Source organism: Chaetomium tenue, assembly GCF_020726465.1.
Source record: "Chaetomium tenue strain MPI-SDFR-AT-0079 chromosome Unknown F5144scaffold_3, whole genome shotgun sequence".
NCBI lineage: Eukaryota > Fungi > Ascomycota > Sordariomycetes > Sordariales > Chaetomiaceae > Chaetomium > Chaetomium tenue.
In genome coordinates this window covers 1,888,628-1,916,127 of record NW_027117331.1, presented here as the reverse complement: position 1 = coordinate 1,916,127, position 27,500 = coordinate 1,888,628, and the positions used below count along the sequence as shown (strand labels likewise).

Sequence of the window (27,500 nt, the reverse complement as noted above, 5' to 3'; positions counted from 1 at the left end):
ACCAAGGGTGTCACATATCACTCAGGGGCACACCAAAGAGTCAAATGTTGGTCTATACATCCCAGTAGGCTCGTGATATACAACCCGTCACTCTTACTCTAATTTTGATCTTACATTGCCGCCATACATCACGTCGTTTCCGCTCATGCCTTCCCCAGCCCCCACTGGTGGACGATATCCTGAATTTGCTCCCAGGGCAGGGTGGCCGTCGTGACGCCCTGTGCCGTCGCCTCCTGCAGCACGACCGTGGGGGCGCCACTGCCCTTGCCCTTGTTATCCACCATTCCGCCCACCACCATCCTCGCCACCCGTCTCAGGTCTTGGACGGTCAGGTCGTTGATCTTGCGCGTCATCTCCTTGACGGGGATCTTCCGCCCGTGCACCTGCACCTGCCTCCCGAGGTCCTCGAGCTCGACCATGCGGCTCTCGAGGTTCATAAGCAGACTGCTGCGCAGCTGGTTCTTGGCGCGGGCGACCTCGATGGGGTTGAGGGCCAGGCTCCCGCCCTCGGTGCCCAGGGCCTGCAGCTCGCGGCAGATGGTGTGCAGCATGGCGGTGGTGCGGCCTGGGTAGCAGGAGGCGGCGATGCCGAAGAGGCCCGAGTCAGTGTACGAGTGGTTAAAGGCGACGCAGGACTCGACCCAGCCGTGCTGGTTTAGTACGTTGGTGTACAGGCGCGAGTACATGCCCTTGCCGGGCCCGCCGGCGGAGAAGGAGCCGCCGCCGCCAAGGAGGGTTTGCAGCGTCGCGAGAGCGTAGATATCTTCGGAGGAGATGGGCAGGCCCTCGAAGGCGAGCTGGATATGTGTGAATGTGGGGAGGTGGGGGTTTAGCGGGAGCGGCTGGGGAGGGAGGGAAAGGAAACCACCTGTGTAGTGAGCTGGGCGGGCCAAATCCTCAGGGGAGATGGGAATGATGGGACCGGGAGCGGATGTGTTGCTAGAGGAGAAATTCTTGAGGAATGGGATTTTGGAAAGCAGCCCGGACGATTCCGGGCTAGAAGTTGTGGATGATGAGGAAGATGAGAGGCTTGATGCGTCGCTGGATTCTGACCCCACCGAGTCGAGTGATGTTTCTGACCCCGTTCTGGAGAGCGCTGGCGGCGCTGCCTTCATATCCCCAAAGTGTTGCTCAGCCAACTTGACGGCTTCTGCGTGTGGGACGCCGGCGAATGCCACCACTATCCGTTCGGGCTTATAGAAGGCATCCCTGTACGTCTGGATGACCTCCTTGTTGATAGCGCCTAACCTCTCCTGCGGGCACAGCAGCGGGTTTCCGAGAGTGTTGTCTTTAAACGCAGCAGTGTGGACCAGCTCGGGCAGGATCAGCTCAGGCTTCGACCATATCTCCTTCACTTCGTAGTCGGCCGTTTCGAGTTGCTGTTCGATTTCCTCATCGCTGAGCTTCGGGTCGCGAATCGTCTCGGCCAACAGACCAACCGTGGTGGGAATGGCCGCGTTGAAGGTCGCCGCTTGATACATCATGGACTCCCTAGAGGATGCGCATTGGATATTGCCGCCCAGTTTCTCAACCGCCTCCAGCATTTCGTCGCCAGACCGTGACCCCGTCGACTTGAAGGCTAACCGGTCCATAATGTGGCTCGCCCCGCGCAGCGAGTCGTTTTCGAACCTCGACCCAGCATCGATGTAGACCCCCACACCTGAGAAGGCATCGGGAAGATCCTCCGAGGCTACGCGAATGCCATTGGGTAGGGTGGTAATTAAGTCGCGCTCTGTCGGCTCCTAGAACAACCGTTAGCCCATGGAAGACCCCCAAGAGAGGTGTTAATCTAAGTTGGCCCTACTTTGCTGGAGGGCCGCACCCTAATGCCAGGCTTAATGGCAGTGGCCAGCGTCCTCGCCGGAACGGACAGGTGGCTACCTTTGAGAGTATTCCATGGCTGACGGGTTCGGAGGAGTGACCGTGTTGGTCGGCAGGATCGGAGCATGGTTGTGGCTGGTTCCGGCGGTCCGTCGGTGTGCTGGATGCTGTCGCAGAATTTCTAGAAGCGGCACTTGAAGCAGACAAATCGATGGCTGCGTCGCGCTCCCCAGTTTTATCGATAAGGCTGCTTGCTGGGACTGGGGTCTTGGCGCAGCAAGTGATTGACTTATGTAAGCTTGCACTTGAACCCTGGTGTTCGCTTCAGCAAAAACCCAGAAAATAAAACGAAAAAGAGAGAAAAGGAGCGTGTAATGGAAGATAGAATATCTAGCTTGTGCCGGTGATGGTGAGCCGCGCTTAGCTTGGATCCTAAGGCCAGACATCTGCAAATACAAGTGGCAGCATGTACAAGTCAGCCACAAGAGAAGTGGCAAGGTACTGTACCGACAAAGTCCCTGCCTTACCTACAACCCCTGCTTGCGGTACGACCCGTCGCTGCCGTGGACGAGATGTTGAACGACAGAAAAGTCCGATTAACTACATGCCCATCATTGTTAAATGATATGAGACATGCGCGCAGCAGAAATTCCTATACCGGGATAAAGCACATCCCTACTTCGTATTGTGTAGAGTTTATGTAGATGCGAACTGAGCGGGTACTTGCTCTCTCCATCGAGGATTTATTTGAGTGGCTCACTTTACGAGCAGGGTTCCGTTCCCACGGCAGAGGCCGGGCTGGGCAATGACGGATGCGGGGGTTTAGGCCAGCAATTCTGGCGCCCTCCCTCGCATCTGCGTTCCAAGCCCCGGGGTTGTTTCCGTTCAGTTCAGTCCAGTCAAGTGACGAGTGCGACCATGGCAAAGCTCGAGTCAGGCGCTACAGCAATGGCAAGTGCCACCGGACTCGATATGGACTGGACATGCTAAGCCATGACATGACACCACAAAAAACTTCCCTTTCCGTCCTCGAACCCATGGATGTCGTGCTGATCCTACGCCCCCGTGCAGGTCGGTCCACAACCAAATCCCCGCCGCAGGTCATCACCACCAACAAACATCACAAACCCCCTAAACTAGGCCAGTTTGCTCAAGACCACCCAAGGGGCCAACAAGGCCCGCAGTTCATTTCGACCCACTCCAGTCTCAGACCAGCCACTGCAGCATCGCTGTACACACTGCACTGCAAGTAGGTGCAGCTTAGGGGCTGGGTACCTACCTTAGGTTCAACACGTGCCATCGCTTTTATTTTACTTTTTTCTTTTCTTCTCTTCCAGGTTTCCTCCAATAACTAAATTCAAGGACCGCGGCTGTGCAATCCATTTAAATCTTTTGAGGTTCCTCTTGGCGTTGCTTTATCTGTCTTGTGCTTCCGCGCTGCCGGGCAGTTTCTGTTCCTGTCTGACCATTTACTGCGCCGCGGCGAATCAGCGATTTGTTACCCCCAACAGCCGCAGACCTTCCAGGTTTTCATCGTCAACAGCCGACGGGTGACACCTCCTACCCCTGGGACTGACTCTCCGCCCGACCCCCCCCTCTCCCAAGCGGTCCTCGTCAATGTTTACCCAACCCACGGTCTCGCCCACATCCACGGGGCCTGGAAACCTTGTCGTCTCCCCCGTGACCGCGGCCCCCGCGTCCTCGACACCGCCCACCAGAAGCAGCCGCTTGCGAGGCTTGACATATCTCCGCAATTACACCCAAACCCACATCTTGTCCCGCGAACACAGCGCCCACAGCAATACCCACGCGCCTGCCGGTTCGAACCCACAACCCGCAACATCAGCACCGTCACCACCGACCATCTCAACAAATCCTTGGTTTAGTTCCGTACGCAACGATCACTCCACCACCACCACCAGCACCGCCACTCCCGCGCTAGACAACAACGACAGCAGCAGCAGCAATAACGATAACAATAATAACAATAACCCCACCTCATCGTCGACTCGCACCAACCGCTTCTCGCACCTCGTGCCCACTCTCGGACAGCCGCTTCGGCGATCCCCTGAGTCGTCGAATGAGAGGGGCCAGTCCGGACCAGTGACAGGAATTTCGTCTGAAATACGGGCAGCCGACGCCCCTCCCATCCTTTTCCCCTCTTCCAAAAACGGCCCTAGAATTGCGGAAGGGAACCGCCAGACGACCGGCGAGATGACACGAGCGCGCTCTGCAACCACCGGCGATGCCCTCACCCGACACGACGGGGGCGGCGGCCTCGATACTCTGCCCTCCATTCGGTTTAGCACTTTCGTCGACCCCCGCGCTACGCGGCCATCGCTCAAGTTTGGTCCCATTTCGCGCACCCTCCCAAGTGGCAGAGAAGTCATCCGCGTCGGCAGGTATTCAGAGAGGGATAGCCAGCCCAATATCCCGGTAAATGCTCCCTCGGCAGCCCCCGTAGGCTTCAAGAGCAAGGTGGTCAGTCGACGCCACTGCGAGTTTTGGTACGAAGAGGGCAAATGGTATATCAAAGATGTCAAGAGTAGCTCAGGCACTTTTCTCAACCACATCCGACTCAGCCCTCCTGGCACCGAATCCAAACCGTACCCCGTGAACGACGGTGATATTGTCCAGCTGGGAATCGACTTCAAAGGGGGCGAAGAGATGATCTTCCGATGCGTCAAGATGAGACTAGAGCTAAACCGCGGTTGGCAGAACAAGCTAAATACTTTCAAGTAAGCCATAAAACCATGTCAAGCCTAAGTGGCGCCGAGACTCACATCCCCTTTTAGCATGGCCACACACAAGAAATTGAGGAATATGACATCTGGGACCGCCAGCGCCTCAGGAGGAGCATACTCGCAGGACTGCTCCATATGTCTCAACAGCATAGCGGTAAGCCTCCCCTGTGCTATAGCCGGACAACCAGTTGCTAACAGTCCGTAGCCGTGTCAGTGTCTCTTCGTCGCACCTTGCTCTCACACTTGGCACTATAAATGCATCCGCTCGCTTCTCTCCTCGCCATCCTTCCCCATCTTTATCTGCCCTAACTGCCGCGCCGCCGCCGATCTCGAGGCTGAAGTGGAGGACCCAGAAGAGTGGGAGCAGCTCTCTGACGAAGGCGCCGTACCGCCGCAGGGAGCGCTATTGCAACCTCCTTTGGTCGACCCCAACAGTCAGAACAGCAACTCTCCTTCCGCGCCCCGTAGATCTCGAGAATCAGCACGCAGCACCCGTCTCTTCGCCGCTCAACAGCAGCAGCAATCACAACCGGCCGAAGACTCCAACATGGACCTGCTCATGAGCTCCTCGCCCCCCCGGCAAGAATCTCCACCACAGCTTGACGGCGCTGTTACCCTCGCAGACCCTAACATTCTGTCACACACTCTGTCAACCCCGATGCCCATCCCCTCCCCCGCCCTACGCACCCTACCCGACGGCCGCCGCGAGACGAGGACACCATCGCCCACGGGTGCGCCCGTAGCTAATGGCCACGAAGGTCCAATCACGCCGCGAAACGACGCCGGACCCTGGGTGTTTGACGGCAGTGGCGTGAGACTGAGCTCGGAGAGCGCCCGCCCTGCGGGAGCTGCACTGAGTCAAGGCGGTGATGTTCCTGCTTCAAGTATCGAGGCTGCCGTGCAGGCTGCCGGGGCACGCCTGGTGAGGGGAAATGACGACCCATAGCTAGAGGGCATTTGTGGTTGAGAAGTCAAGACATGGTACGGATCGGATCTTGGGTCGTTGTTTTTTTATTTTATCGGAGGGTATCTCAGCGGTCATTATATTCTCGCTGTGCTGCTCATTCTCTCCTTTAATCCCTGCCCCCACATTACTCTCTCTGCTATGGCGTTTTTGGTCCAGAGGAGAGCACAGTACAGCGGGCGGGCGCATTGCACAGCACATTTGGGAGTTGACGGTTGGGGTTGGTTGGTTGGGCAAGGCTGATTTATTCGCACCGCCTGGGAGAAACGGGATGGGATGGCATTATATCGTTTGGACTTTCCTGAGGTTTGATCGGTTTCAACTCATGTTAGGTTCTCATTTGAAGTTTTTCTTTCTCGTTCCATCCCCCTATATATCTACCTACTTCAACAGTGCTGGGGCGGTGTGATTGTGAGAAAGGGCTGACGTGTGTTGCCCGGGCCGGAGACGCAGACCCTTGTTACAGAGCATGAGTATATACCACAGACATCAAAGCAGCATTGTTATCTCGTTTGTTCCGTCTTCGGCACGAATTAGTACGGCAGCCCGAGCCTCTCGGTTGTGGCGATCAGCCAGCGGCCAGCGGAGGTTGGACCGTTAGATGCGAGGGGCATTGGCTGCTATTGATAAGGACTCCCGTCTCGATAGACACCCCTTTTGTATCGCGGTATTTCTCCGTTTGACAAGATGGGTTTGGCTTGGTTGTTAATCTCCCAAACAGGAGTAAAGTAACCGGGGTCCCACAGACAAACAACACCCTGGCATCAAGAAGGTAATACACAATACAGTCACCATCACCACAGCGGCTACTCCTTCCTTTGCTCAAGCCACCCCAACCGATCAATTACCTACGCAACCAACACTACCCCACTCACTACTCACTCATCCCCAAACCCGTAACTAAAAAACAACTACAAAAAAACACCCCCCTACTTCCTAAAAACCGCCGCCCCCAACCTCTCAATCTCGCGGCCCTCGGCCGTCGTCCGCCCCGCCGCCTCCAGCAGCCGCGCCCACGCCTCGCCGTCCTTGCTCTTGACGGCCTCCTCGGCCGCCCTCACCGGCATGCCGCACTTCTCGTACATGGCCACGGCCTGGCCCGGCTCGAGGCCCGTGCATTTGGACACGAACGTCGCGGCGAGACGCGGGTTGCCGGCTTGCAGGGTTTGGTTGAAGAAGGGCTGTGTGTGGGGGGGGAGGGGAGGTTAGTGGGTGGGTGGGTTTGGGGGGTGAGTTTGGGGGGTGGGGAGGGGGAATGGGAAAGGGAGAGAGAGAGAGTACATACCTCCCAGCCGATGGGGCTCTTGCGTTGGCGGGATATCTCTTCGATTTCGTTCCAGTCGCGCTTGGCGACGAGGGCTTGGAGCCTGTTTGGGGTTTTATTAGTTAGGATATTCTTGACCTTTTACGGGTTCGTTCGTTGGGGCATACCGTATCCACCAGGTCACCTTCTCGGGCACCTTGAACTCGCTCTGGAGCTTCTTGGCCCTGCCGTGGTACCCGAGCCGGATAAGCTTGAACATGGTTTGGTTCACCGATAGCCCCGTGAAGTTGTCTGTCAAATCACGGTCGAATGCCTCCTGCATCCGGAGCAGTGTTGTCGCTTCTTTCAACGCACCCAGCTCAAACGCGTGCTCTTTGGAGTTGTCCGCGAGCAGTTTTGCCGCGAGGGACAGCTTGTCGCTTGCTGTTCGGCCCTCGGGCTGACGTAGTGCCTCGCGGATGAACACGGCTGCCCCTTCCAGACGACGATCGTCCTGATAGTACATGTCCTTGAGCAGCGTGGTATCTTCGCGACCGTCGCCATCGCCCTGGCGCGCCAATGCTTCTACCAAGGCCATCGCGGTAGGCCGGCTGTTGATGGCACGGAAGAAACCAGCCAGGGGCAGCTTTCGCCTGAGTTGATGTAGGACAAAGTAAATCAAGTCGGTATCCCCGCTCTCGATGGCTTTGTCCAGGGCTAAATCATCCTCTTCCATGCTCAGTAGGAGCGGCACCTGCCGCCCGGCGCGTGGCTCATGGTTTAGCAACTCGGTGGCCAAGCGGCCTCTTCCCTCATCATATGCTGCACGCGCAATCGCCTCGAAAGATATCCCCGGCTTCCCTGATAGTTTTTCGACGATCTTCCTACAGATCGCATCGTCATCTTCGGAGCCGACGCGGACTTTGGTAGAGGCCCAGTGAACATAAATCTTATCGGTCGGTAGCCGCAGGTAGCCGGCGATGCGGAGAGCCAGGAGGTATTCGTGACGGTTTAGAAGCCTGGAAATAAGCCCCGACGGCGAGAGACGTTGGTACTGTTCGTAGGATAACGGCAGGCCTATTTCAAAGAAACGGACGGCATTAAGTACCCGCAGCGTCTCGCACATATCGACAAAGTCATCGCTGCTGTATATGTCGAGCACCGACTTGCCGAAAGAAGCGGCCTTGAGGAGCTGCTTTTGCCAGTGGACGCTAAACTCCTGCCCGGCAGCATTTATGCAGCCGTCTACGGCCTCGACGAGGCGCGGCCGAATGAGTTGGATGTTGTCGTCGGCCTTCGGCGACTGCATATCGAGCTGCTCCACGGCGTCTAGGAGGATAGAAGCGGCAGAATCCGCACCTAGACGGAATACTTCTTCTGTGACGCCGGGAACCTTTTGGAGAAAATCACAGGTATCATTGGCGAGAATCCTGACTCCGTCATAATCTGCGAGGTTGGTTAGGAATAAGAGAGAAAAGTTGACCGCGGGAATGCCACGCACCGGGAACGATATGCACACGGCCGCTGTCGTAAAAGAAGGTGGCTAAAGATCCACTCGGGCCAACCAGGTGCACCTCATCCTCCCATGCAATCACGACGGCATCGTTACCGCACCATTCGAAGTACTTGGGCGGGATCTTGGACCGGGAGTCGTGTTCACTGAAGCGGTTTTCGAAGTCGCTGGTGATGACGTGGGCCCTGCCCTTCGCCGTGTAGAGTGATAAGAAGCGCCCGTTGGGCGACACGGCGATGTGAGTGAAAGGGCCGATATCCAAAAAGCGGTCCTCGCACGTTGTGGCGTCTGACACGAAGATGGTCTGGCTGATGCTAAGAAGTACCTCGACTGACCGAGACAGCGTGTAGGCGGGCGGGATGATGTTCCATGAGTGCACATGCCCCCCTGGGGGCGAAGCCAGGAGCTTTGGACGCGGTTCGTGGTACGACGAAACAGAGATCAGACCGTTGTTGTTCAACAAGGCAACAAGGCCATGGGCATAAAACCTGCACGATTTGACGCCAGCCTCATCGGCACCATTGCCCAGGGAGAACTGGGTGAACTCTCCCTGCAAGTCATAGTAGCATCTCACAGTACCGTCTGCCGTGACAACTAGGAGCTTCTCATCCTCAGACCAACCCAACCCCTTGATGGAACCCTGATCCCAGTTGATGCGGCTGATGAGCTTTCCGGCGCAGCTGTAGATGTCGATGCTGGGCTTGGAGGGTCTTGTTGGTTGAAAGGCGATCAGCTTCTCCTCATCGCGGTAAAGGGCTATAGCTATGTAAGCGACCTGGCGGCGTGACGATGTGACGGTGTGGTGATGTGACGGATGTTTACTCACCAATAGCACCTCCATAAGGAGCTCCAGCGACCAGATAATTGTCCAAGTCCAGGTCTTGGTCAAACACTTGGGTGTAAAGTTGGGTCTTGCGGTAAAAACGCTCACCAAGCTGTTCCCAGCCTGCTGTGGGATGAGCGACGTCCATCATATGTCATGTTCCCATGCTTGACTGTGAAGTGAAGTGACTAGGGTTGTGAGAATGGATAGGGTAGGTTGTGTTGATTGATGAACAAACCCAGGAGTGCTGAATGAATGAAGCTTGGATGGAGCCTCGGAGCCTACATGGGTACATACCTAGGTACCTAGGTAACCACTGTGGGCAGCACTGCTATTCGCGGGGGAGCTCGCACGGTGCAACTGACGCCCTGTTCCAGCACGGGAATTTCGGTCGGGCTCCTCAAGCCCAGCCCCCCTGTCACAGGCCCGCGGGGTTGAGACGATAAGCTCGTGCAACTTGCATCATCATCATCAACCCAAAAAGCTCTACTCGACACCGGTTCCCGTTCTTATTTCCCCAAACTGTTTGCTTGGCTCTTCTTTGCTTAGCCCGCTACAATACAAGTCACTGACCGGAGTTACACCACCATGTCTGCCGATTGGAGGCAAGAATACGTCTCCGGCATTCGGGAAGCCGAGAAACTACACCCAGTTAACCAAGAGCTTATCGCAGGCTGTCAGTCAGTCCAAGGCCCCGCCGTTCCCCCTCCTTGCCTGTTGCTGTCCATTGCCATCGCATTGATTAATCACGAGCAGTCTCTGTCGAGTGGCAGTGATATTGACAGACACCGACATCCAAGACTGACAAAATCCCAGACTCGCAGCTCCTTGACCGCGTCTCCGTCCTCGAAGCCGAAAATGCAGCCCTCCAACTCCAATCGCAATCCCAGCCCTCCGCGGCCCCCACAACAACCAAAGCCTCAAAACCACCAATATCCGACTCCTCTGACCCCTCCAAGGGGGACACTCCCATCGTAGCCCGTCTCCGGCTCGAGCTAGCCGAAGCCCTCCGGTCGAAAGGCCAGTTCCAGCAGCGCCTCCAGGAATCCGACGCCGAACTCGCCCGCCTCCGTGCCAAGACGGCCGCCGACTCGAAGACGCTGCGCAACCTCACGGCGGAACGGCGCACCCTCACCTTCAAGTTGCGGGATCGCGATGAGGAGCTCCGGGTCAAGAACAAGCTGGTCGCGGATGTCCAAGACGAGCTGGTCGTGCTCAATATGCAGCTCAACGTGGTGGAGAAGAACCGTGCCGACAAGGAGGCCGAGAACAAGCAGCTCGTCGAGAGGTTCATGCAGCGGGTGGGGGAGGAGGCCGAGGCCATGAACCTTGCGAATGAACCGCTGTTTAGCAAGAAGAGGTAGCAAGGCGGACCGACAGATAATCGGGAACAAACAAACGCACTATTAGAATTCGACGGCAGTATCGGGGCAACAAAGGTATGTATAATACATTTATTTATCTACGTGGCCCCGTGCTCAGGCCCCTCTCTTCCTCCGAGTGGTACACTAAGAGATACAACAACAAATATATCAACAGACACCGCTATATAGGGTACTCGCTTGTCTTTGCAGACATGTTGTCCAAATACTGATGCCAACCGTCCCATACTCCTGAAAGACTCACCCAAAACCGCCAGCATACCGCCAAGTCCCTCCAAACAAGCATTCACTTTCTCGTCGAAATGCAAAATGTCCCTGCGGCTCCCGTCCAACTAACATAACCCTCGTGGTATCTCAAGTCCTCAACTTCCAAAATGGACGACGCCACATCGTTCTCGGCGATCTTGTTGTCGTGGACAAACGTCTTGAGCGACACGATCTTGCACCCGATCTTGAGATCCAGGAAGATGTTGACGAGGTGGTCGTTCAGCTCCGAGGTAAACGCCTGGTTGTTGACCAAGACCACGTCGGCCCGTTTCAACGCCGCCAAGGTCCTCTCGCTCTTCCGGAAATCGCCCCGTTCCAGGTGCACCTTGCCCGGCGCGATGCCCCACATCCGACAGCGCGCCGTGAACTCCTTCTTCTGCGCATCGGCGAGATTGCACGCGTTCTCCATCATCTCGCAGCCCCAGCTCTCGCATCCCCTTTCTAAGGCCGCCTGGAGCGTCACGTTGCCGACTCCGGAGCCGAGGTCGACAAAGACCATGTCCGAACTCAGCTTTGTGCGGTCGAAGATGTCGGAAATAAACGGGTGGAGCAGCTCGCCATAGACGTTGTCGGTGCCGTTCTCGTACTTGGCGAGGAGATCGACTTTGGGCGCCACAGTACGGTCGTATACTTGGTCTAGGATGAACTCGACGAGCTCTCTGGGCACACCGCGCATGGCATCGATGTTCCTTGCTATTGCGCCTTCCGTCTGAAGGGCCAGCAGCTGGTTATTGTATTCCGCCAAAGCCGCCTTGAATCCTTTCCCATCATTGGTGTTCTTGCTCTTCTCCAGCCGGCGGTTGATACCAAGGTTATGGTCCAGAAACGGTTTCGCCTCAGCGTCGGTGAGGTATGTCGATGCCACAAACTTGACCACCTTCATGATATCCAGGGCGCCGTCGATCTTATCCTTGCCCCACACGAGCTCATACCTAAACAAGAAAAACGTCAGCACCCCACCTCGGCGACCATGGAACCTGCGACAGCCAGCAAACTCACCGCTCAGTATACTTCGCCCCAGGATACCGCAGCCGCACGCCCACCTCGTCCCGCGCCAGCTTCATGACCGGCTGGCACTTGTCCTGCAGCGACGCCACCTGCACCGCGTGCACGATCCCCGGCTTGTCCTCGTCGCCCTGCCCCGCCCACAGCCTCGGATGCCTCAGCCGCCGGTCCGGGTCTTCCGTGTGCGCCCGCTTCCGCCGCTTGCTCGGGTCCAGCCTGTCCCGCCAGTCGTCGTCGTCGTCGTCGTCCGACCCGGGCTCCGAGTCGCTGAGCGCGCGCGGCGCGGGACTCGCCGTCGCCGTCGCCGGGGATCGGCTGCTGCTGCTGCTGCCGCCGCCGCCGGGCGCCCGGCGTTTCCGGCTCGGGTCCAGCGGCGAGGCTGAGGTCGAGGAGGAGGACAGCGAGGGCCGGGTCGCGGGGGAGGCGGCGCCGGCGCCGGGCCGTGGTCGCGGGCGCTTCACCTGCAGGGATGAGGGGGTGGGCGACGCGCGCGGCGTGCCGTTGGTGCTGCCGCTGCCGCTGCCGTTGCCGGCGTATCTCTTCTTGCTCTCGGGCGTCGGCTCGACGGCTTGCTTGACCTTGCGCACCTCGGTCTTGACCTTGAATTTGGATTTTTGGTTGAATATGCTCATCTTGTCGTTGTCTTCCCCGCCGGCGCGCGCGTATATAATAAATAAAAAGGGTACTTCTGTGGCGGCCCGGTTGTAGGTAGGCTTTGTGCAGATCGGATGGCGATGCGTGACGCGCGCCCGTCGCGTGGGGGGGCGGGTCTCGAGGCGGGAGGGTCTAATGCATGCGGTCTCGTGGACAGGCGCAGAACGAAAGAATGAAACAGAAAAAAAAAAGTAGAACAAAAAAGACTATTCTATAGTGCTGGCAAAGATGCGGAGCGAGCCACGAGAGCCGTTCAAGAAGCAAACTAGGGTAAAGCATACGCGGCGAAAGGCGAGGCTGCGGGGTTGAGACAGGAGGAGTGTGCAGTCAACTCGGCTGACTTCCATTGCCAGGACGTTGAGGTTGAGAAGAGATCAGGAGCCTTGGCAATGGCAGGGTCTCCTGCTGACTGTGCAGGGCCCTGCAAGGCAACCTTGGGGTGTGGCATGCACGGTGGCGCATCCTGCCCAGAAGTTTCTCGAAGGCGTGTCACGTGAAGTGGCCCTGAGATATTCTTGAAGTGCCCACTTCATTTCCAACTTCATGTGTTTCGTCGTCGCACCAGAAATGAAGGTCAGAAATTTAAGTCTATGAGGTCCATTCAGTTACAGAGGTAAATGCTATGATGGAAATGACTACATAGCATATGATGTTAATGAGGATGATGATTGATGTCTACATCCAGGAGCGCCCAAGAGGAAATACAACACAACGTCTTGTATCATACAGTCCACAAAACGTCCCCAACCCTGCACCCTCGTATTCTAGGTATCTAGCCCTCCGAGCCGCCGTTTCCCCGAACGTCCTCCTGCGGCGGCGCATTCCGGGATTCTTGCATGGCGCCGCGCGGCAGCTTTTGGCTCTTAGCCTATCCCCGAAGCTCGAATACCCCGCCCACTCCCCTCGATTCCGCCTACGGCGAGGACTGCGGCGGGTCGGCGGCATTGGAACTGCTTCCGGCGCCGGCTGGCTCGGGATGTTCCTCAGTCTCTGCGGCCCCTTGGGAATGGCCCTCCGTCTCCGTGCCCTGCTCCGAATGCGGCCCCATCACCGTGACCCGCCTGGGGGTTTCCGATATGTGGGATACCGAGTCCTGGCATGTTATCACGCGATGGGGTTGGATGTTGGTTGCCTCGGGCGTGCACGGGATGTATTGCCTCTTGGTTCCTCTGCGGTTCGAAGATGAGGGCGATCGCGATACCCTGCGCTTAGTGATGCGACTGGGGCGAGCTTGCACTGCCGAGCGTGGCCGCTCCGTTGGAACATCCCAGTCGCCATCTCCGTGGCCGCCACGGCTGCCTCGGGTGCCGCCGTTTTCACCGCCATCACCATCCTTGCCGGTGGTCTCCTGGCTGCTCTCCACGCCCCCACCGTTATCATCACCGTCAAAGGTGATCTGGGCAAGCGCTTCGAGGCACTGCCCAGCGGTTTTTCGCAAGTCGGCGTCCATGACAAGCATGTTTTCCAAGATAAATCGAAGCAGCCGCGATTCCTTCGGCGGTTGGGCGTTTGCTTCACGTTCCACCCTCTCGATGAACCTCAAGCATTCCTTGTGGAGCAGCTTCGCGCGTGGTATATTGGCAAAAAGGTCGCACGCGGTTACACCCATCGACCAGATGTCCACCCCCATCGAGTATCCACGTGGGTGCATTGTCAAATCGAGTTCAGGGGGTAAAAGTGTATCAGTCCCGAGGATGCTCATTGGGTCATCGCCCTCCCGCGCGAGCCCGAAATCGGCGAGTTTGATACAGATGCCGTCCCTGGTATTGTCCACGAGGATATTTGCGGACTTGATATCCCGGTGAATAATTGGTTGAGGCAGCGTATGAAGGTAGTTAATCGCCTCGAGGCATTGCCTGAAAGCTTCCACCTTGGTGTCGAACGACCACTGGCCGCGTCTGAACTCCAGAGTCCCGCCCTCAATCAACTCAAAGTCAATTCGAAGTTCTTCGTCGTCTGGGTTGCTCAGGCATTTAATGATGTGTTTCTGTCACAAAAGAAGTATCAGTTCTGGTGGACATGTGGAAGCGGGTGAAGCAGAAGGGACAGTTGGAGCGGAAGGGGGGGATGCTCAAAGGAGTGATGCTTACATGATCCAGGCCGCTCAGCAGCTCAATCTCGTTCCTGAACGTCTCTTCGTCGTCCCTGGTGAATTCCTTGCCAGGCACCTTTCTTGCAAATGCGAGCCCCGTGCTGACATTCCAGTAGCTCTTTACAACGGCGAAACCTCCCTTGCCGAGTCTGCCCTTCTAGAGCAGAATGGGCGCCGCATTTCTGCCTGGCTCAAAGGCGCCTGGTCGGGTGGCGCCCGGTTCGAGACTGACCGGGCCCGGAGTGAATGCTCTAGTTTTCAGCGTGGCGTCGACATTGAGACTGCCGACCAGAGAGTCTATCGGAAGCGGCTCGAGGAAGCGTTGGACTTGCTCGACGAGGGGGCCGGCCATCCCTATCTGTGGGATAAACACGGCGAGCTGGAAGCTGATGTCTTTGCTAGGCTCGATGACGATTGAGGACCTGGCGTTTTTGTGTCCCGAGAGGATCCAGCGAAAGTCGCTCCGCCGCTCTCCGCCCTTCCCATCGTACTTTACGACAGTGCCGTTTGTGGATTTGAGATCCCTTAGCACTAAGCGGTACTCGCTGGTGTCGGCAAAGTCCTTTCCAAACGTGATCATGAAGTGGCGACCGCTGATATCCATTGCCTGAGGGAGGACAATATCGCAAACTTTGGCGTTCGTTCCAAATACAAATCCGCGCAGGCTGTGATTTTTGGGCTTTTCGCTGAACCTAAGTTCCAAGTAGCCCTGGTCGTCGTTGTCTATCATATATTGGTCACTCTCGGGGGATAGAGTTGATTGACCACACCGGAACCGGGTAGGGTTTAGGTCGGCAATCTCTTCCTCAAGGGATCGAGGAAAAATGAGACGTGCGATTAAATCTTCGTCCGCCACAGCGAAGTGCCGACGATTCGGCCTGTAGCTAGGCAGAATGTACAGAGGAGCAAGGCTGGGAGGTGGCGAGCGAACAGTGATGTTTTCGGCAAGTCAAGTGAATGAGTGTAAATATCGATAATGACTTGCCTGGCAGTGGATTGGATCTATCCTTTGGCCACGCTAAGTGTTTGGCAAGTCTCGTGGCTTTTGTTTACGACCTCTGTCACTAGCCGTTCAATCCACATGCTCCTTGTCTGGACTCTATCCATGGCAGTAAAACGCACCCTTGTTCTTTCCTGCCAAACAACTGGCTCGGCTCTCTATCGCGTTGTGTGGATCCAAATTCACACTGTTTTTGTTGGTGAAGGTGTTGTTCCGGCCCAGGCAAGATACTTGACCTCGCCCGGTGTGACTCTCTTGGGCCAAGGTTTAGGGGCAACCATGATTTGCCACCACACCCACGTGGGTTTCACACAACAAACAAACAAATTCACCGGGAGTTTGCAGTGATGTGGGCAAGCGAATGGTTGTCACCCAAGCCTTGGCCAATCCGAATGTCCCCAGCTATCCGACCACGTCCCCAGCGTTGTTTATTCACTCCACACCACACAACAAGGTCTGGTGTGTTCCTTGTTTAATGTCATGGTGCCGGCATGTGACGCGCCCGCCGCCACCATATCCGTTTTTGACATCCGAGTAGCTTTTGTGCCGTGACACCTTTCACGGGTCTTTTTCGATGAATTAAAAGTTCCAATCCATACCAACACCGAGCTTACAGTGATCGCTGCACTTCACACACATCCATTTACTTATCAACGTCCGCCATGGAAACCTCGAACATGGCCTCAGGCAATGGATCCGTACTGTCAGATCCAGCTCCTCTCAGTATGGGATGGTCATCACCCAACAAGCAAAGTCTTGGGGACTTCAGCGCTGCTAATCTTCTGACTTTGGGCTCGCCCGATTTCAACAAGCACATGTATGAACTCAGACCGAGTACTGAGATCGATGCCACGAGGCTCAAGGTTCCAGGATGGACAGACTTGTCGGAAGCCGATGAGCGTGAACTTATTCAGAGGATTGCGTAGGTGCTCCGCTGTACCAACCCTCGCCTCACACACAGACACTAATCGTGGTATGTCATTTAGGAAGTGGATGGACACGCTGTCTCATCCGATCGATCTCGACCAAGTCAACGACCGGCTTCTGCAATTTCAGGCAAGCGGATTACCTGTAACCAGACCCCCACCCGCGTCTTGGACGACCACCCCTGACAAGGAAGAATCACACCGGTGTCTCATTGTGAGAGAAACCGTAGCATACAATGCCCTTGTCGGCGACGGCGGCTGGCCGTGGTATTCATTCGACTTACTTGATGGTGTATCCAGAGACCACGAAGACCACCGCGAGATGTTAGGTACCTTGGGTCTGGATAATGGGGGGGACGTATACAGGACACAGTTCATGCGCTGGAAAAAGTTTCGACGCTGGCAGGCCGACAACCGCGGGATTTTCGACATTGAGACCGACCTTCGGAAGAAACAGGCCCATGATGCGCTTGAAAAGAAAAGCCTAGGACTCGACCCGCCATGCCACGATCCAGAATGGGAGCGCAAGAGGCTCACCGAAGAACGAACTCGCGAGCACCGCAACTGTGTCAAGCTCGGGGTGGCCAAAATGCAAGGCGAAAACAGATTCCCGGTCTACGTTCAGGCGGCACAAACCCGTTTGAAGCGTCACAGCTTCACACGGGGATTCCAGCCGGCCCAGGACCACTTACACCAAGACCAGCTAACAACGTGGATCGAGTATTTAAACTACGAATACTGGGTTCAAGATGGACTCGTTGACAGAGCGGCTCGGTGTCAATTAGAGTACGAGAAAACTCTCAAAGCTCTTTTTGATGAAAGAATAGTTGTACAGGGTGAGACGCCTGAATCTTTCATTGAGTCTCACAACCTTCCCGAGCTCGAATACGAACGGGATCGTGCCGAAACGGCCGTGAAAGAGGCCGAGTCCAACATTGCAGCGAGGCAAGAGGCGCTAGGGGACACCAACAACATGCAAGCCCTCACAACAAAGGCCGTCTTTTGCAAGCGAGCCAAGGAAAAGGCAGATAAACATCTTTTCCTTTTGCAATGGACTCTTGACCAGGTGCCGCTCATCGAGGCGGGTATGATGGAAGGTGGGGATGTCACCACGCCCGGCGGAAGAAAAGGGCGGCCCGACCACAAGGGGAACCTGGACGGCCCAAACCCTCAGATGCATCAGCCTCATGCACTGACCCCCGAAGAAGTTGTGCCCCCGGCGGGGCGACCGGGGCGGACACATTCTTCGCCCAGCCCGAAGAGATTACGGAGCGACGTCGACGAAGGCGACGGAGAAGGACCCGAAGGGGCGACCACCAAGAGGCTCAGGCTGGATGCCCAAGCTGTCCGAGGGACCCAGCCTGCGCCGGAGTTGCAAGTGCCGGTCGTGCCTTCGACGCTATCTAGCGCGAAGAGAACACGAAGCGATAATGATAATGAGGAAGAATCAGAAGCGCCGATCGCCAAGAGGCTCAAGCCGAATGCCCAGATTTTCCGAAGTCACCAGCCTGGAAAGGAGATGCGGTGTACACGAGGACGGCAGGCCCCGAAAGGCGAATATGTCGTGGCTGCACTCAACAACGAAGCGGCGATGGAAGAGGGGCCACAGAGGCCGGCGGACACCGGGCCCACCGCCGCCGCCAAGCGAAGCCATCAGGCCCAGCCTCCAACCCGCCGCAGCTCACGTATAGCAGGTCGTGTTCAGGCGGAGGAGCCATCAGTAAAAGCAGCAGCCACAGATCTCAAGGCGACAGAGGCCTTGCCGGAGCCCGTGCCGGAGCCTATCGCCCATGCGAGCAAGAAGAAGCCGGCGGTAGCGAAGGTCCAGTCGGCCGCGCCACTGGGAAAGAAGAGCCAACCAAAGGAGAAGTCAGAGCCGAACTCCCCGAAGCCCGCCAAACCGCTGCCAAAAAAGGGACGGCCGAAGGCACAACCGGCAAAGTCGCTGCCGAGGAAGGCTCCTGCGAAAGCAGACCCTGTGGAGAAAGCCCCTGTGAAGGCAGGCCCCATGAAGAAACCAGAGACAAAAAAGGCTCCCGCGAAGAAGGCTCTCGCAAAAAAAGCTCCTGTGAAGCAACAGCAGCCAAAGATGGTTCAACCAGAAAAGTCTCCAGTGAAGAAGCCAGAAACAAGAAAGGCCCAACCGAAGAAGGCCCAGCCAAAGAAAACCCAGCCAAAAAGGACCCAGCCAAAAAGGGTCCAGCCAAAAAGGGCGCAGCCAAAGCAGGGCCAGCCAAAGAAGACCCAGCCAAAAAGGGTCCAGCCGAAAAGGGCGCAGCCAAAGCAGGGCCAGCCAAAGAAGACCCAGCCAAAAAGGGTCCAGCCGAAAAGGGCGCAGCCAAAGCAGGGCCAGCCAAAGGAGACCCAGCCAAAGAAGACCCGGCGGAAGAGAGGGTCTGCGAAGAAATCGGAGCCAAAGAAGGCTCCCGTGAAGAAGGCTCCTGCGAGAAAGGCTCCTGTGAAGAAACCGGACCCAAAGAGGGTTCGATCAAAGAAGCCAGAGACAGAAAGAGCTCAACCACGGAGGGTACAGCCAAAGAGAATCCCGCCAAAAAAAACCTAGTAGCAAAGTCATTCAGTGTTGAGGAGAATCAACTAAAAAGAGCTGAGCCCAAAGTAAGCTCAGTTAAAGGACCGAAAGGAAGGTCGGTGGGGGCAGGGGGAGGACAGAGTGGTCCGTGAGAAGTTGGCAGCCGGGCCACGATCTCCGTCAAGGTTTACATATATGTACAACAAAAGCAAATGGAAGCTTAACCAAACTCCACAGAGATTAAAGTCGATGAAGAAGGGTCAAGGCTCCAGACAGGTAAAGGGGTTGTGCATGCGGCCGGGCAAGCTTTGCCAATGGTCGCCCACCTACTAGGTAGGTACCTTAGTTACCAACAACAGGACAGAGTTGAGATGTATTGTTCGAATAAGTGCGGCGGATGAAATTGCCGTACAATAGGTATGCTTGTAAGCTATTGGACTTCGGTTGCTAGGTAATTAACTAAACTGGACCTGGGTTGTTTGGAAACGGGCTTGCAAAAAGGGGTAAGGGGCAGGGCTGAGTCCCCTAACGCCCTAACCCTCGTTCAGAATTGAAGATGCACGTGCACGTGATGACCCTGCTAGGAAGGGTTCATCTCATTTTGCTGTTTGGATGAACCGCACTTCAACGTCATCCATGGATGTTTGTGCTCCTGTCGTGGGTCCTGTTTAGGTATACAGTAACGACAAGGCGAGAAAAAAAGGGGAAAATACCAAGTAGAAATAGGGAGAGATGGATGTGATGATGGCATGGACGGGTAAATAGGTAGGCAAGAGAGAAGATTTGGAGGCTCGGAGGGTTTGGAAAGCCAAGCGAGGGCCACAGATTCGAGCCACACGATGACGTCATGGATCGCAACTGCCGCCTTTCGAGATCCGTCTGGTCAGCTCTCGACTGCATCAATTTAATGTACATGTAACTATAGCTCTTGGGTACTTTCGTACTGTCTGTCTACATGGATGCATCATTGTTGTGGCCGAGGGCCCCCGAGCTTTGTTCGTCAATGGAAGCGGTGGGCCAGGAACTGGAGCAGTGACGCAGCATCTCGGTTATTCTGAAGTTGGCTCAGGTTGGGAACTCGCTCTGCTCTTGGGGGATCGCCCAGACACTCACCCTAGGAGCCTAGCTCGCCTTTGCCCAACCAGAGGACAGCTGAAACCCATAGTTAAACCTGTCTCGAGCCTGCCCTGTGAGAGGAAGGTGAAAGCCGGCATCGACGAATCGAGGAAATTGGCTGGCCCTTGCTCTTTCCTATGACGCACTCGATGGGCCCACAACTGCTAGGTACCGTATGCGTGTCACGTCACCGCCGTCTTTCTCAATTGAATTCCTGAAATGCCAAGCAAGCATCGTTTTACCTGCCAGTGTTACTCTGCTTTGATGCCCTTGGTTTGCCGTCTATAATAACCTGGAAGCCACGCTCGCACCCAGCCTGCTAGACTCTTCCACTCTTAATGACATCTCACTTACATCCATCCATTCAACAAACATATGCCGTTTCGTTGTTTTTGAGAATCTTGATACCCCAAATTTGTTTCTGTTTTTGATACCCCCCGAAATACCCATCTCTCGACCCGTGTGATATCAACTCCAACCCGACCTTTCACAACAACAACCCATCAACTCATACAAAATGGCCCCCACCGTCAACAAACCCACAGATATCAAGCAGAAGGAGGCCGACGTCAACCGCAAACTCCAAATCTACGGCATCATTAGTGCTTTCAAAACGGGCAAAGTCCCTTCGGTGCGTGCCCTCGCGGCTCCTCGTGGAGAGTGTAGAAACTAATATGCACACGTCCACAGAACGATCAGATTGATGTGGCCCTGAACAGCTTCCTCGAGTCCAAGGCGCTCTCGGGCCCTTCTCAGAGGCTCTCACCAGAGGGGCAGGCACTCGTGGCCGACGCCAAGGAAGTGGTGAGGCAGGCCAAACATCTGCTCTTGTCCAAAAATGATGGGAACCTGCTGCAGGATTTCATCTGGCAAACCCAGCAATTCGACCCCAAGGCGGTGTCGACCCCCGGCGCGCCCCTAAGCAAAGAGCAGGCGCAGCAACACGGCAACCAGGCTCTCGAAGGCCTGCGAACTCTCGGCACCCTGATCATCACCAATGGCCAGTTCCGGAAGCTTCGTACGTACTCCTCGCTAGCTACGCGCACACACACCTGGGTTTAAGAAATCATGCTAACCCCACGCAGTCAAGGATGCCACGATCCTCCTCCGTGACATGGCCGGAGATGCCGCCACGAACGCCGCCGCTCGCGTCAGGCCTAGCCAAGAAGACCTCGCCCAGCTCGACCACCCCGCTCAGGACAACACCTGGCACGATGCGCCAGATATGTCAAAGGACGCGGTGAAGGGCAGACTGCAGAACTACTACAAGGGAAATCCCAAGGAGGACGTGCAGGCTGCGGCGGCTGAAGGTACATCCGCCGCCCACCCATCAGGTTCCACAGACACCAGGGATCTGGCAACCACCGCGGCACACGATCGCCAGACCGGCGCCACCTCGGGGGCCGACGCATTGGGAGGTGCAGTCACGACCAAGGACGCCTTGAAGCGCAACGTCAATGAAAACGTTGACGAAGAGACGAAAGAGAGGGCCCGTGCAAGACGTGAGGAGTACCGAGAGCGTACGAGGAAATACTTCTCCCGCAAGGTACCCCAGGAGCGCCGGGATCAGACTGTCTGGCGTCTCAAGGTATGTAACCCGCTTCTGGCCAGTCTCTCCTTGGCAGTCGATAGCTAACTAGCTCGCCCCAGAAAATGGTTCTTGAGTGCCAGCAGCACCCTGATTATTACCAGGCCGTCCAGACACTGCTGGACCTCGCCGAGGAGTACAGCGACCACGCCAACCGGCTAGCCCGGGGCGGTTCAGGCACCGTCAAGGACGCTCGCTCGAGCTTAGTCCAAGCCGAGACCGACCTCAAGACGCTGATCGAGCGGTTTGCCAATGGCACCTCCACGGATGATCTGTGGGCCTCGATCAACACCATCTACGAAGATGCAGACCGTGACCCTCAGCTACGGAACTGGTTCAAGGCCCTGAACCAGTATGTCCGCCGCTGCCTGCAGGAGCAGGGATACATCCTCGATGACGAGTCCAATGTGCAGTGGAACCGCCTGTACGACGAGGGCAACTACCTGCTCCGTGATAAGTACCGCAGCCATACCGACCGTATCGTGGACGAGATCAAGTTCCTAGCCGACCAGTTCGACCAGGACCCGCAGAACAAGGCTTTTGCCGCCTCGCTGACCAAACTGTTTACCGATCTGGGCAACGACGACGACGGGAGACCGACCTTCAAGCCCCACCTCATCAAGGACCTCACCGATGTGATCCTGCCTGCGATCTTCGAGAATGTCGCCTACATCCCGGTGCCGCGGATCGAGTACTCGGATCCTCAGTTTGACGCTGTCATTGAGAACCTCGTCCTCGAGAGCGACAACTTCATGCCCAACGTGCTGGAGATTGCTAGTGAGAACTACATGCGCTTCGGTCGCAAGAAGATTGCCAGCAACAGCAAGCACTCGGTCGATGTCAAGGTGGCGGGCATCCAGATGGATCTTCGGGATGTCAGCTACTACATCAAGCGGAAGCAGGGCTTCCCTTCCATCACGGATAAGGGGGTGGCCAATTTCCTTCTGGCCGGAGACGGCTTCACTTTCCGCATGAAGCTGTCGTCGCCGGACGAGCGGGACAAGCAGTCCTTCTTCAAGGTCGACAAGGTGGACGTCGCCGTCAACAACCTCAACATCAAACTCGTCAAGTCGAGCCACAAGATGCTCTTCGGCCTCTTCAAGCCGCTGATGCTCAAGGTCCTGCGCCCCGGCGTGCAAAAAGCGCTAGAGAAGGCGATCAAGGACCAGGCCGTGCAGCTGGACGCCATGCTGTTCCAGGTCAAGCAGGAGGCCGACCGGGCGCTCGAGCAGGCACGCGAAGACCCGGAGCGCACACCCAACATCTACAACCGGTACGTGACGGCCGCCCAGAAGAAGGTGCTGCAGGGCAAGCAGAAGGCCGAGGGCGTCGTGGCCGACAAGAAGGTCAACTACGCCATCACCAAGGAGGACAGCATCTTCCCCAACCTCCACCTGCCCGGCGGCATCAGCTCCAAGGCCACCGAGTACCGCGACCTCGCCCGAAAGGGCGACAAGTGGGAGAGCCCCGTCTTCTCCATCGGCTCCGCCGCCAAGAGCCGCGACCTCCCCGCCGCCCCCAAGGTCGTGCGCAAGCCGCACCGGGCCGCCACCGCTGCCCCCGGGAACTCCCACGCCGCAACGAACGGCAACGCGTACGCCGCCGCACCACTGAACGGGGGTGCCCTCAACGGGAACCCCGTGAATGGCGGTGGGGTTACCAACGGTGGTCCCCTGAAGGCCGCCGCCCCAAACGGCAATACCCTGGGTGTTAACAACCTCAATGGGGGTTTCAAGGCCCACACGCCCGCCTTTGACCCGGCTGCACCGGCTGCGTATTAGGAGGGGGAGGAGGTTGCAGCGCTGCAGTGGGCGGAGATGCGGGATGCGGAGATGTGATTGAGACGGCCCCTAAAAAAAGCGTGGAGGGGAGAGCCAGTTTTATTATACCCGGTTGATGTGATGAGTTATGAATAAGTTGGGTTGTTGTTTTTTTAAGGGGGGGCAACGTCAAAACCAGATTGTGGATTTCATGTCTCGAGCTGTTTAGGGGTACTGTACTTCGCCTTTCGTTGCGTTGGTTTCTTGATTTGCTGTCTCGTTGTCTGGTATTCTTCGCTGCGTAATAGTCTCCCTGAGTGTGTAATAATAAAATTTTCGGTCTTAATAACAACGGACGTGAATACATGGAAGTGATATGGAATAAATGTGTAATGTGAGTGATGTTACTCGTGAAGAGGACGAGGAGATGATGGGTCGGTGACGTCGGTTGGGGTGTTCGGGGTTAGGGTTATGTATGGGCTTGCTGCCTGGAGTTGATGCAGGCAACGACCTCTTCAATGGTTCTTCCCGTCGTTCTCTCTCTCAAAACACACAATTTCCTTCCTAGAATTGATTTTGAAACCTTGCCACCCCTCCGCCAAAGCTTCAGAATACAAATTGGCGGTTTTGATGCTCCCATACCCGCCATCTACTCACACAACCATCGATTGGTCTCATTCTCATTACACCTTTGCGCCCTCACATTCACAGCTCACCAGCAACCGCCACCATGAGCAGTCGAACCAAACGCGCCAAGTCGCCAGACGTCGACGCAATTGAAGAAGATGAGAAACAGTACGGGAGCGGCCCCCTCAGCCTCGAAGAGCTCGACGAATAGTAAGCACCCCCCCCAACCCCCCTCTTCACTTACTTCCCTCCCCCCCACGATAGGTAGCTAACCACCCCCCTTCAAAGCTTCCCCAACCGCCCACGCAACCACTCCAAAACCCCCACCTTCTCCCACCTCTTCCAAGACCTCTTCAACCCGCTCATGGACTGCAAGCCCACCACAGCAGGGGCCGCCGGGCCCGCGCGCCGACCGGGCCGCGGCGGCACCGGCTCCTCCTCCTCCTCCAAGCTCTCGTACCACGAGCAGCGCCGCCACATCATCGAGCGCTTCATGGCGCGCTGGCGCGCCGAGGTCGGCCCGGACTTCTACCCGGCCATGCGCCTCATCCTGCCGGACAAGGACCGCGACCGCGGGGTGTATGGGTTGAAGGAGAATTCGATCGGGAAGTTGTTGGTGAAGGTCATGAAGATTGATCGGAATTCGGAGGATGGCTATGCGCTGATGCATTGGAAGCTGCCGGGTGGTGGTGGTGGTGGTGGGGGGCGTGGTTATGGTGGTGGGTATGGGGAGAGGGGAGGGGGTGGTGGTGGTGGTGGTGGTGGTGGGAGGTTTGGGGGTGGGAGTGTCACGACGGCGGGGGATTTTGCGGGGAGGTGTTTTGAGATTGTGGGGAAGCGGCAGATGAGGAGTGAGCCGGGGGAGTTTACGATCGGGGACGTCAATGTGATGCTGGATCGCCTGGCGGGGGCGAGTGGTGAGGCGGAGCAGTTGCCGATTTTTGAGGAGTTTTATCAGGGGATGAATGCCGAGGAGCTTATGTGGCTGGTGAGGATCATCCTCAAGGAGATGAAGGTTGGCGCTACGGAGAGGACGTTCTTGGGGCTGTGGCATCCGGATGCCGAGCCGCTGTTCAGTGTCTCGTCGAGCTTGAGGCGCGTGTGTTGGGAGTTGCACGACCCCGAGTTTCGGCTCGAGCAGCAGGAGACTGGCGTCACGCTCATGTCGTGTTTTCAACCACAGCTGGCGCAGTTCCAAACGACGACGTCCTTCGCAAAACTGGTCTCGAACTTGGGATGCAGCGAAGAGGACCAGGAGTTTTGGATTGAAGAGAAATTGGACGGCGAGCGCATGCAGATGCATATGCAGGAGGATGATAACGTGCCCGGAGGTTACAAGTTTGCTTTCTGGTCACGAAAGGCTAAGGAGTATACCTACTTATACGGGAGCGGGCTAGAAGACAACAACTCGGCGCTCACCCGGCACCTGAAAAACGCATTCGACAGCGGCGTGCGAAATCTGATCCTCGACGGCGAGATGATCACCTGGGACCCGGAGGTCGACAAGATGGTACCCTTCGGCACCCTCAAAACTGCCGCCTTGGACCAGCAAAAGAACCCCTTTCACAACGGCCCCCGCCCGCTTTATCGCGTCTTCGACATCCTCCTCCTCAACGGCAAGTCCCTCACCGAATACACTCTCGCCGACCGACACCGCGCCCTCGAACGCGCCGTCAAGGGTGAAGCTAGGCGCCTAGAGATCCACCCATACATCACAGCCAAATCAGCCGACGAAATCGAGCCACACCTCCGCGTGATCGTAGCCGAGGCGTCTGAGGGTCTTGTCCTCAAGAACCCGCGGTCGCGGTACCAGCTGAACAGCCGTAACAACGACTGGATCAAGGTCAAGCCCGAGTACATGTCCGAATTCGGTGAATCGCTCGACCTGGTCGTCATTGGCGGGTACTGGGGCTCGGGGCGGCGCGGCGGCAGACTCTCGAGCTTCCTGTGCGGGCTGCGCGTCAGCGAGAACTTTGTGCGTTCCGGTGCCGCTGCCAGTCGCGAGAAGTGTCTCAGCTTCTGCAAGGTCGGCGGCGGGTTCAAGGCCGAGGACTACGGCGAGATGCGCCACCACACCGAGGGCAAGTGGAAGGAGTGGGACCCGGCCAACCCGCCATCCGAGTTCATCGAGCTGGGCGGTGGCGAGCGGCTGCAGTACGAGCGGCCCGACGTGTGGATCCGCCCGAGCGAGTCGGTCGTCATCTCCATCAAGGCCTCGTCGTTTGCGCCGTCCGACCAGTTCGCCGCCGGCTGGACGCTGCGCTTCCCGCGCTTCCGGAAGATGCGCCTCGACAAGGCGTGGGACGCCGGCATGGACGTGGACGAATCTGAAGCGCTGCGCACCAAGGTCAAGCAGGAGGAGAAGGAGCGCAAGGCGATGGAGATGGAGAGCCGCAAGCGCAAGCCGGCGAAGCGGCAGAAGAAGGACCTGGTCATTGCCGGTGCTGCGGACCCCGCCGGGCAGACGGCTGAGTTCCTCGCCGTGAAGAAGCCGAAGACCAACTTGTTCCAGGGGCTGGACTTTTGCGTCCTGTCGGAGGTCCTCAAGCCGAAGAAGATGACCAAGCCCAATCTAGAGAAGCTGCTCAAAGAGAACGGGGGCAAGCTGCACCAGACAGTGAACAAGGGGTCCGGCATGATCCTGCTAGCGGACAAGAACGTCGTCAAGGTAGCCAGCCTCAGAAAAGCCGGCGACGCGGACATCGTGCGGCCCAAGTGGGTGTTTGACTGCCTCGAGCAGACCGGCGGAGAGGGGTACCTCCTCCCGTTCGAGGAAAGCCACCTGCTGCATGCCACCGAGGAGATGAAGCGCGTCGCGGAGAAGAGCACGGACCAGTACGGCGACAGCTACGCGCGGGACGTCGGCGTCGACGAGCTGCGCGCGATCCTCGACCGCATGGACCTGCCGGACGAGAGCGAGGGGTTTGTTGCGGACCAGTTCCTCGACCAGCTCGAGGAGCGCGGGAACGGCCTGGACGGCCTGAAGAGCTTCATGTTCCGGCGGTGCCGGGTGCACTTTGCGCTCGGGGAAGGGGTGTCTGCGGCGGGGGCGCTCAGGCTGGCGAGCTATGTGCGGTTTGGGAATGGGGAGGTGGTGGATGATATTGGGGATGAGCGGATCACGCATGTGGTTGTCGTCGGTGGGAAGGAGGACACTGCTGCATCGGAGAAGGTGGTGGCGGCGGATGTGCGGTACAAGATTAGCGCTAGGAGGGCGGTGCCTAGGGTTGTGTCTGCGAGGTGGGTGGAGGATTGCTGGAAGGAAGACACGCTTGTGGATGAGGAGCAATATGTACCAAGTTGAGATGCTGTGTGACGATGATGAGGTTATGGCTAGTTAGCATAGATACCCTTGACGGAATGTTAAGACATAGCACCGACCCTGGTGAATGATTACGGCCTATTTTTTGGATCTACTGTTTTATGTCACTCTTACCTTGTTGAT

The 27,500-nt window shown here is 56.9% G+C and overlaps 9 protein-coding genes across 9 annotated transcripts; 5 read left to right on the top strand and 4 right to left on the bottom strand.

Annotated features, from left to right (window-relative positions):
- Positions 1-23: 23 nt before the first annotated feature.
- F5144DRAFT_567278 (peptidase M16 inactive domain-containing protein) lies at positions 24-2,269 on the bottom strand. Its single transcript, XM_066788585.1, has 2 exons — positions 1,805-2,269; positions 24-1,742 (listed from the first exon to the last, which is right to left on the bottom strand). The coding sequence occupies exons 1-2, from the start codon at positions 1,946-1,948 to the stop codon at positions 144-146; spliced, it is 1,743 nt and encodes a 580-aa protein (XP_066644660.1). The 5' UTR covers positions 1,949-2,269; the 3' UTR covers positions 24-143.
- A 987-nt stretch (positions 2,270-3,256) lies between these two features.
- F5144DRAFT_177091 (uncharacterized protein) lies at positions 3,257-6,000 on the top strand. The gene is made up of 3 exons (XM_066782683.1): positions 3,257-4,559; positions 4,617-4,719; positions 4,771-6,000. The coding sequence occupies exons 1-3, from the start codon at positions 3,439-3,441 to the stop codon at positions 5,509-5,511; spliced, it is 1,965 nt and encodes a 654-aa protein (XP_066644659.1). The 5' UTR covers positions 3,257-3,438; the 3' UTR covers positions 5,512-6,000.
- F5144DRAFT_177045 (Vps16, N-terminal region-domain-containing protein) lies at positions 5,985-9,428 on the bottom strand. Its single transcript, XM_066782682.1, has 5 exons — positions 9,112-9,428; positions 8,274-9,041; positions 6,961-8,218; positions 6,815-6,896; positions 5,985-6,710 (listed from the first exon to the last, which is right to left on the bottom strand). The coding sequence occupies exons 1-5, from the start codon at positions 9,257-9,259 to the stop codon at positions 6,459-6,461; spliced, it is 2,508 nt and encodes an 835-aa protein (XP_066644658.1). The 5' UTR covers positions 9,260-9,428; the 3' UTR covers positions 5,985-6,458.
- A 268-nt stretch (positions 9,429-9,696) lies between these two features.
- On the top strand, positions 9,697-10,472 carry F5144DRAFT_486605 (autophagy-related protein 16; the record flags this gene model as incomplete). Its single annotated transcript, XM_066785557.1, has 2 exons — positions 9,697-9,784; positions 9,925-10,472. 2 exons carry the CDS (start codon positions 9,697-9,699, stop codon positions 10,470-10,472), a joined length of 636 nt encoding a protein of 211 aa, XP_066644657.1.
- Positions 10,473-10,604: 132 nt separating this feature from the next.
- On the bottom strand, positions 10,605-12,537 carry F5144DRAFT_176901 (histone-lysine N-methyltransferase, H3 lysine-79 specific). The gene is made up of 2 exons (XM_066782680.1): positions 11,757-12,537; positions 10,605-11,689 (listed from the first exon to the last, which is right to left on the bottom strand). The coding sequence occupies exons 1-2, from the start codon at positions 12,392-12,394 to the stop codon at positions 10,777-10,779; spliced, it is 1,551 nt and encodes a 516-aa protein (XP_066644656.1). The 5' UTR covers positions 12,395-12,537; the 3' UTR covers positions 10,605-10,776.
- Positions 12,538-12,976: 439 nt separating this feature from the next.
- Positions 12,977-15,214, bottom strand: F5144DRAFT_508738 (kinase-like domain-containing protein). Its single transcript, XM_066786507.1, has 3 exons — positions 14,741-15,214; positions 14,507-14,665; positions 12,977-14,403 (listed from the first exon to the last, which is right to left on the bottom strand). The coding sequence occupies exons 1-3, from the start codon at positions 15,110-15,112 to the stop codon at positions 13,330-13,332; spliced, it is 1,605 nt and encodes a 534-aa protein (XP_066644655.1). The 5' UTR covers positions 15,113-15,214; the 3' UTR covers positions 12,977-13,329.
- A 799-nt stretch (positions 15,215-16,013) lies between these two features.
- Positions 16,014-19,296, top strand: F5144DRAFT_176991 (uncharacterized protein). The gene is made up of 2 exons (XM_066782681.1): positions 16,014-16,430; positions 16,495-19,296. Exons 1-2 carry the CDS (start codon positions 16,171-16,173, stop codon positions 18,995-18,997), a joined length of 2,763 nt encoding a protein of 920 aa, XP_066644654.1. The 5' UTR covers positions 16,014-16,170; the 3' UTR covers positions 18,998-19,296.
- A 942-nt stretch (positions 19,297-20,238) lies between these two features.
- On the top strand, positions 20,239-23,905 carry F5144DRAFT_176880 (uncharacterized protein). Its single transcript, XM_066782679.1, has 4 exons — positions 20,239-20,711; positions 20,771-21,098; positions 21,166-21,668; positions 21,731-23,905. Exons 1-4 carry the CDS (start codon positions 20,598-20,600, stop codon positions 23,447-23,449), a joined length of 2,664 nt encoding a protein of 887 aa, XP_066644653.1. The 5' UTR covers positions 20,239-20,597; the 3' UTR covers positions 23,450-23,905.
- A 61-nt stretch (positions 23,906-23,966) lies between these two features.
- F5144DRAFT_645387 (ATP dependent DNA ligase domain-containing protein) lies at positions 23,967-27,488 on the top strand. Its single transcript, XM_066792874.1, has 2 exons — positions 23,967-24,265; positions 24,344-27,488. Exons 1-2 carry the CDS (start codon positions 24,159-24,161, stop codon positions 27,357-27,359), a joined length of 3,123 nt encoding a protein of 1,040 aa, XP_066644652.1. The 5' UTR covers positions 23,967-24,158; the 3' UTR covers positions 27,360-27,488.
- Positions 27,489-27,500: the final 12 nt, after the last annotated feature.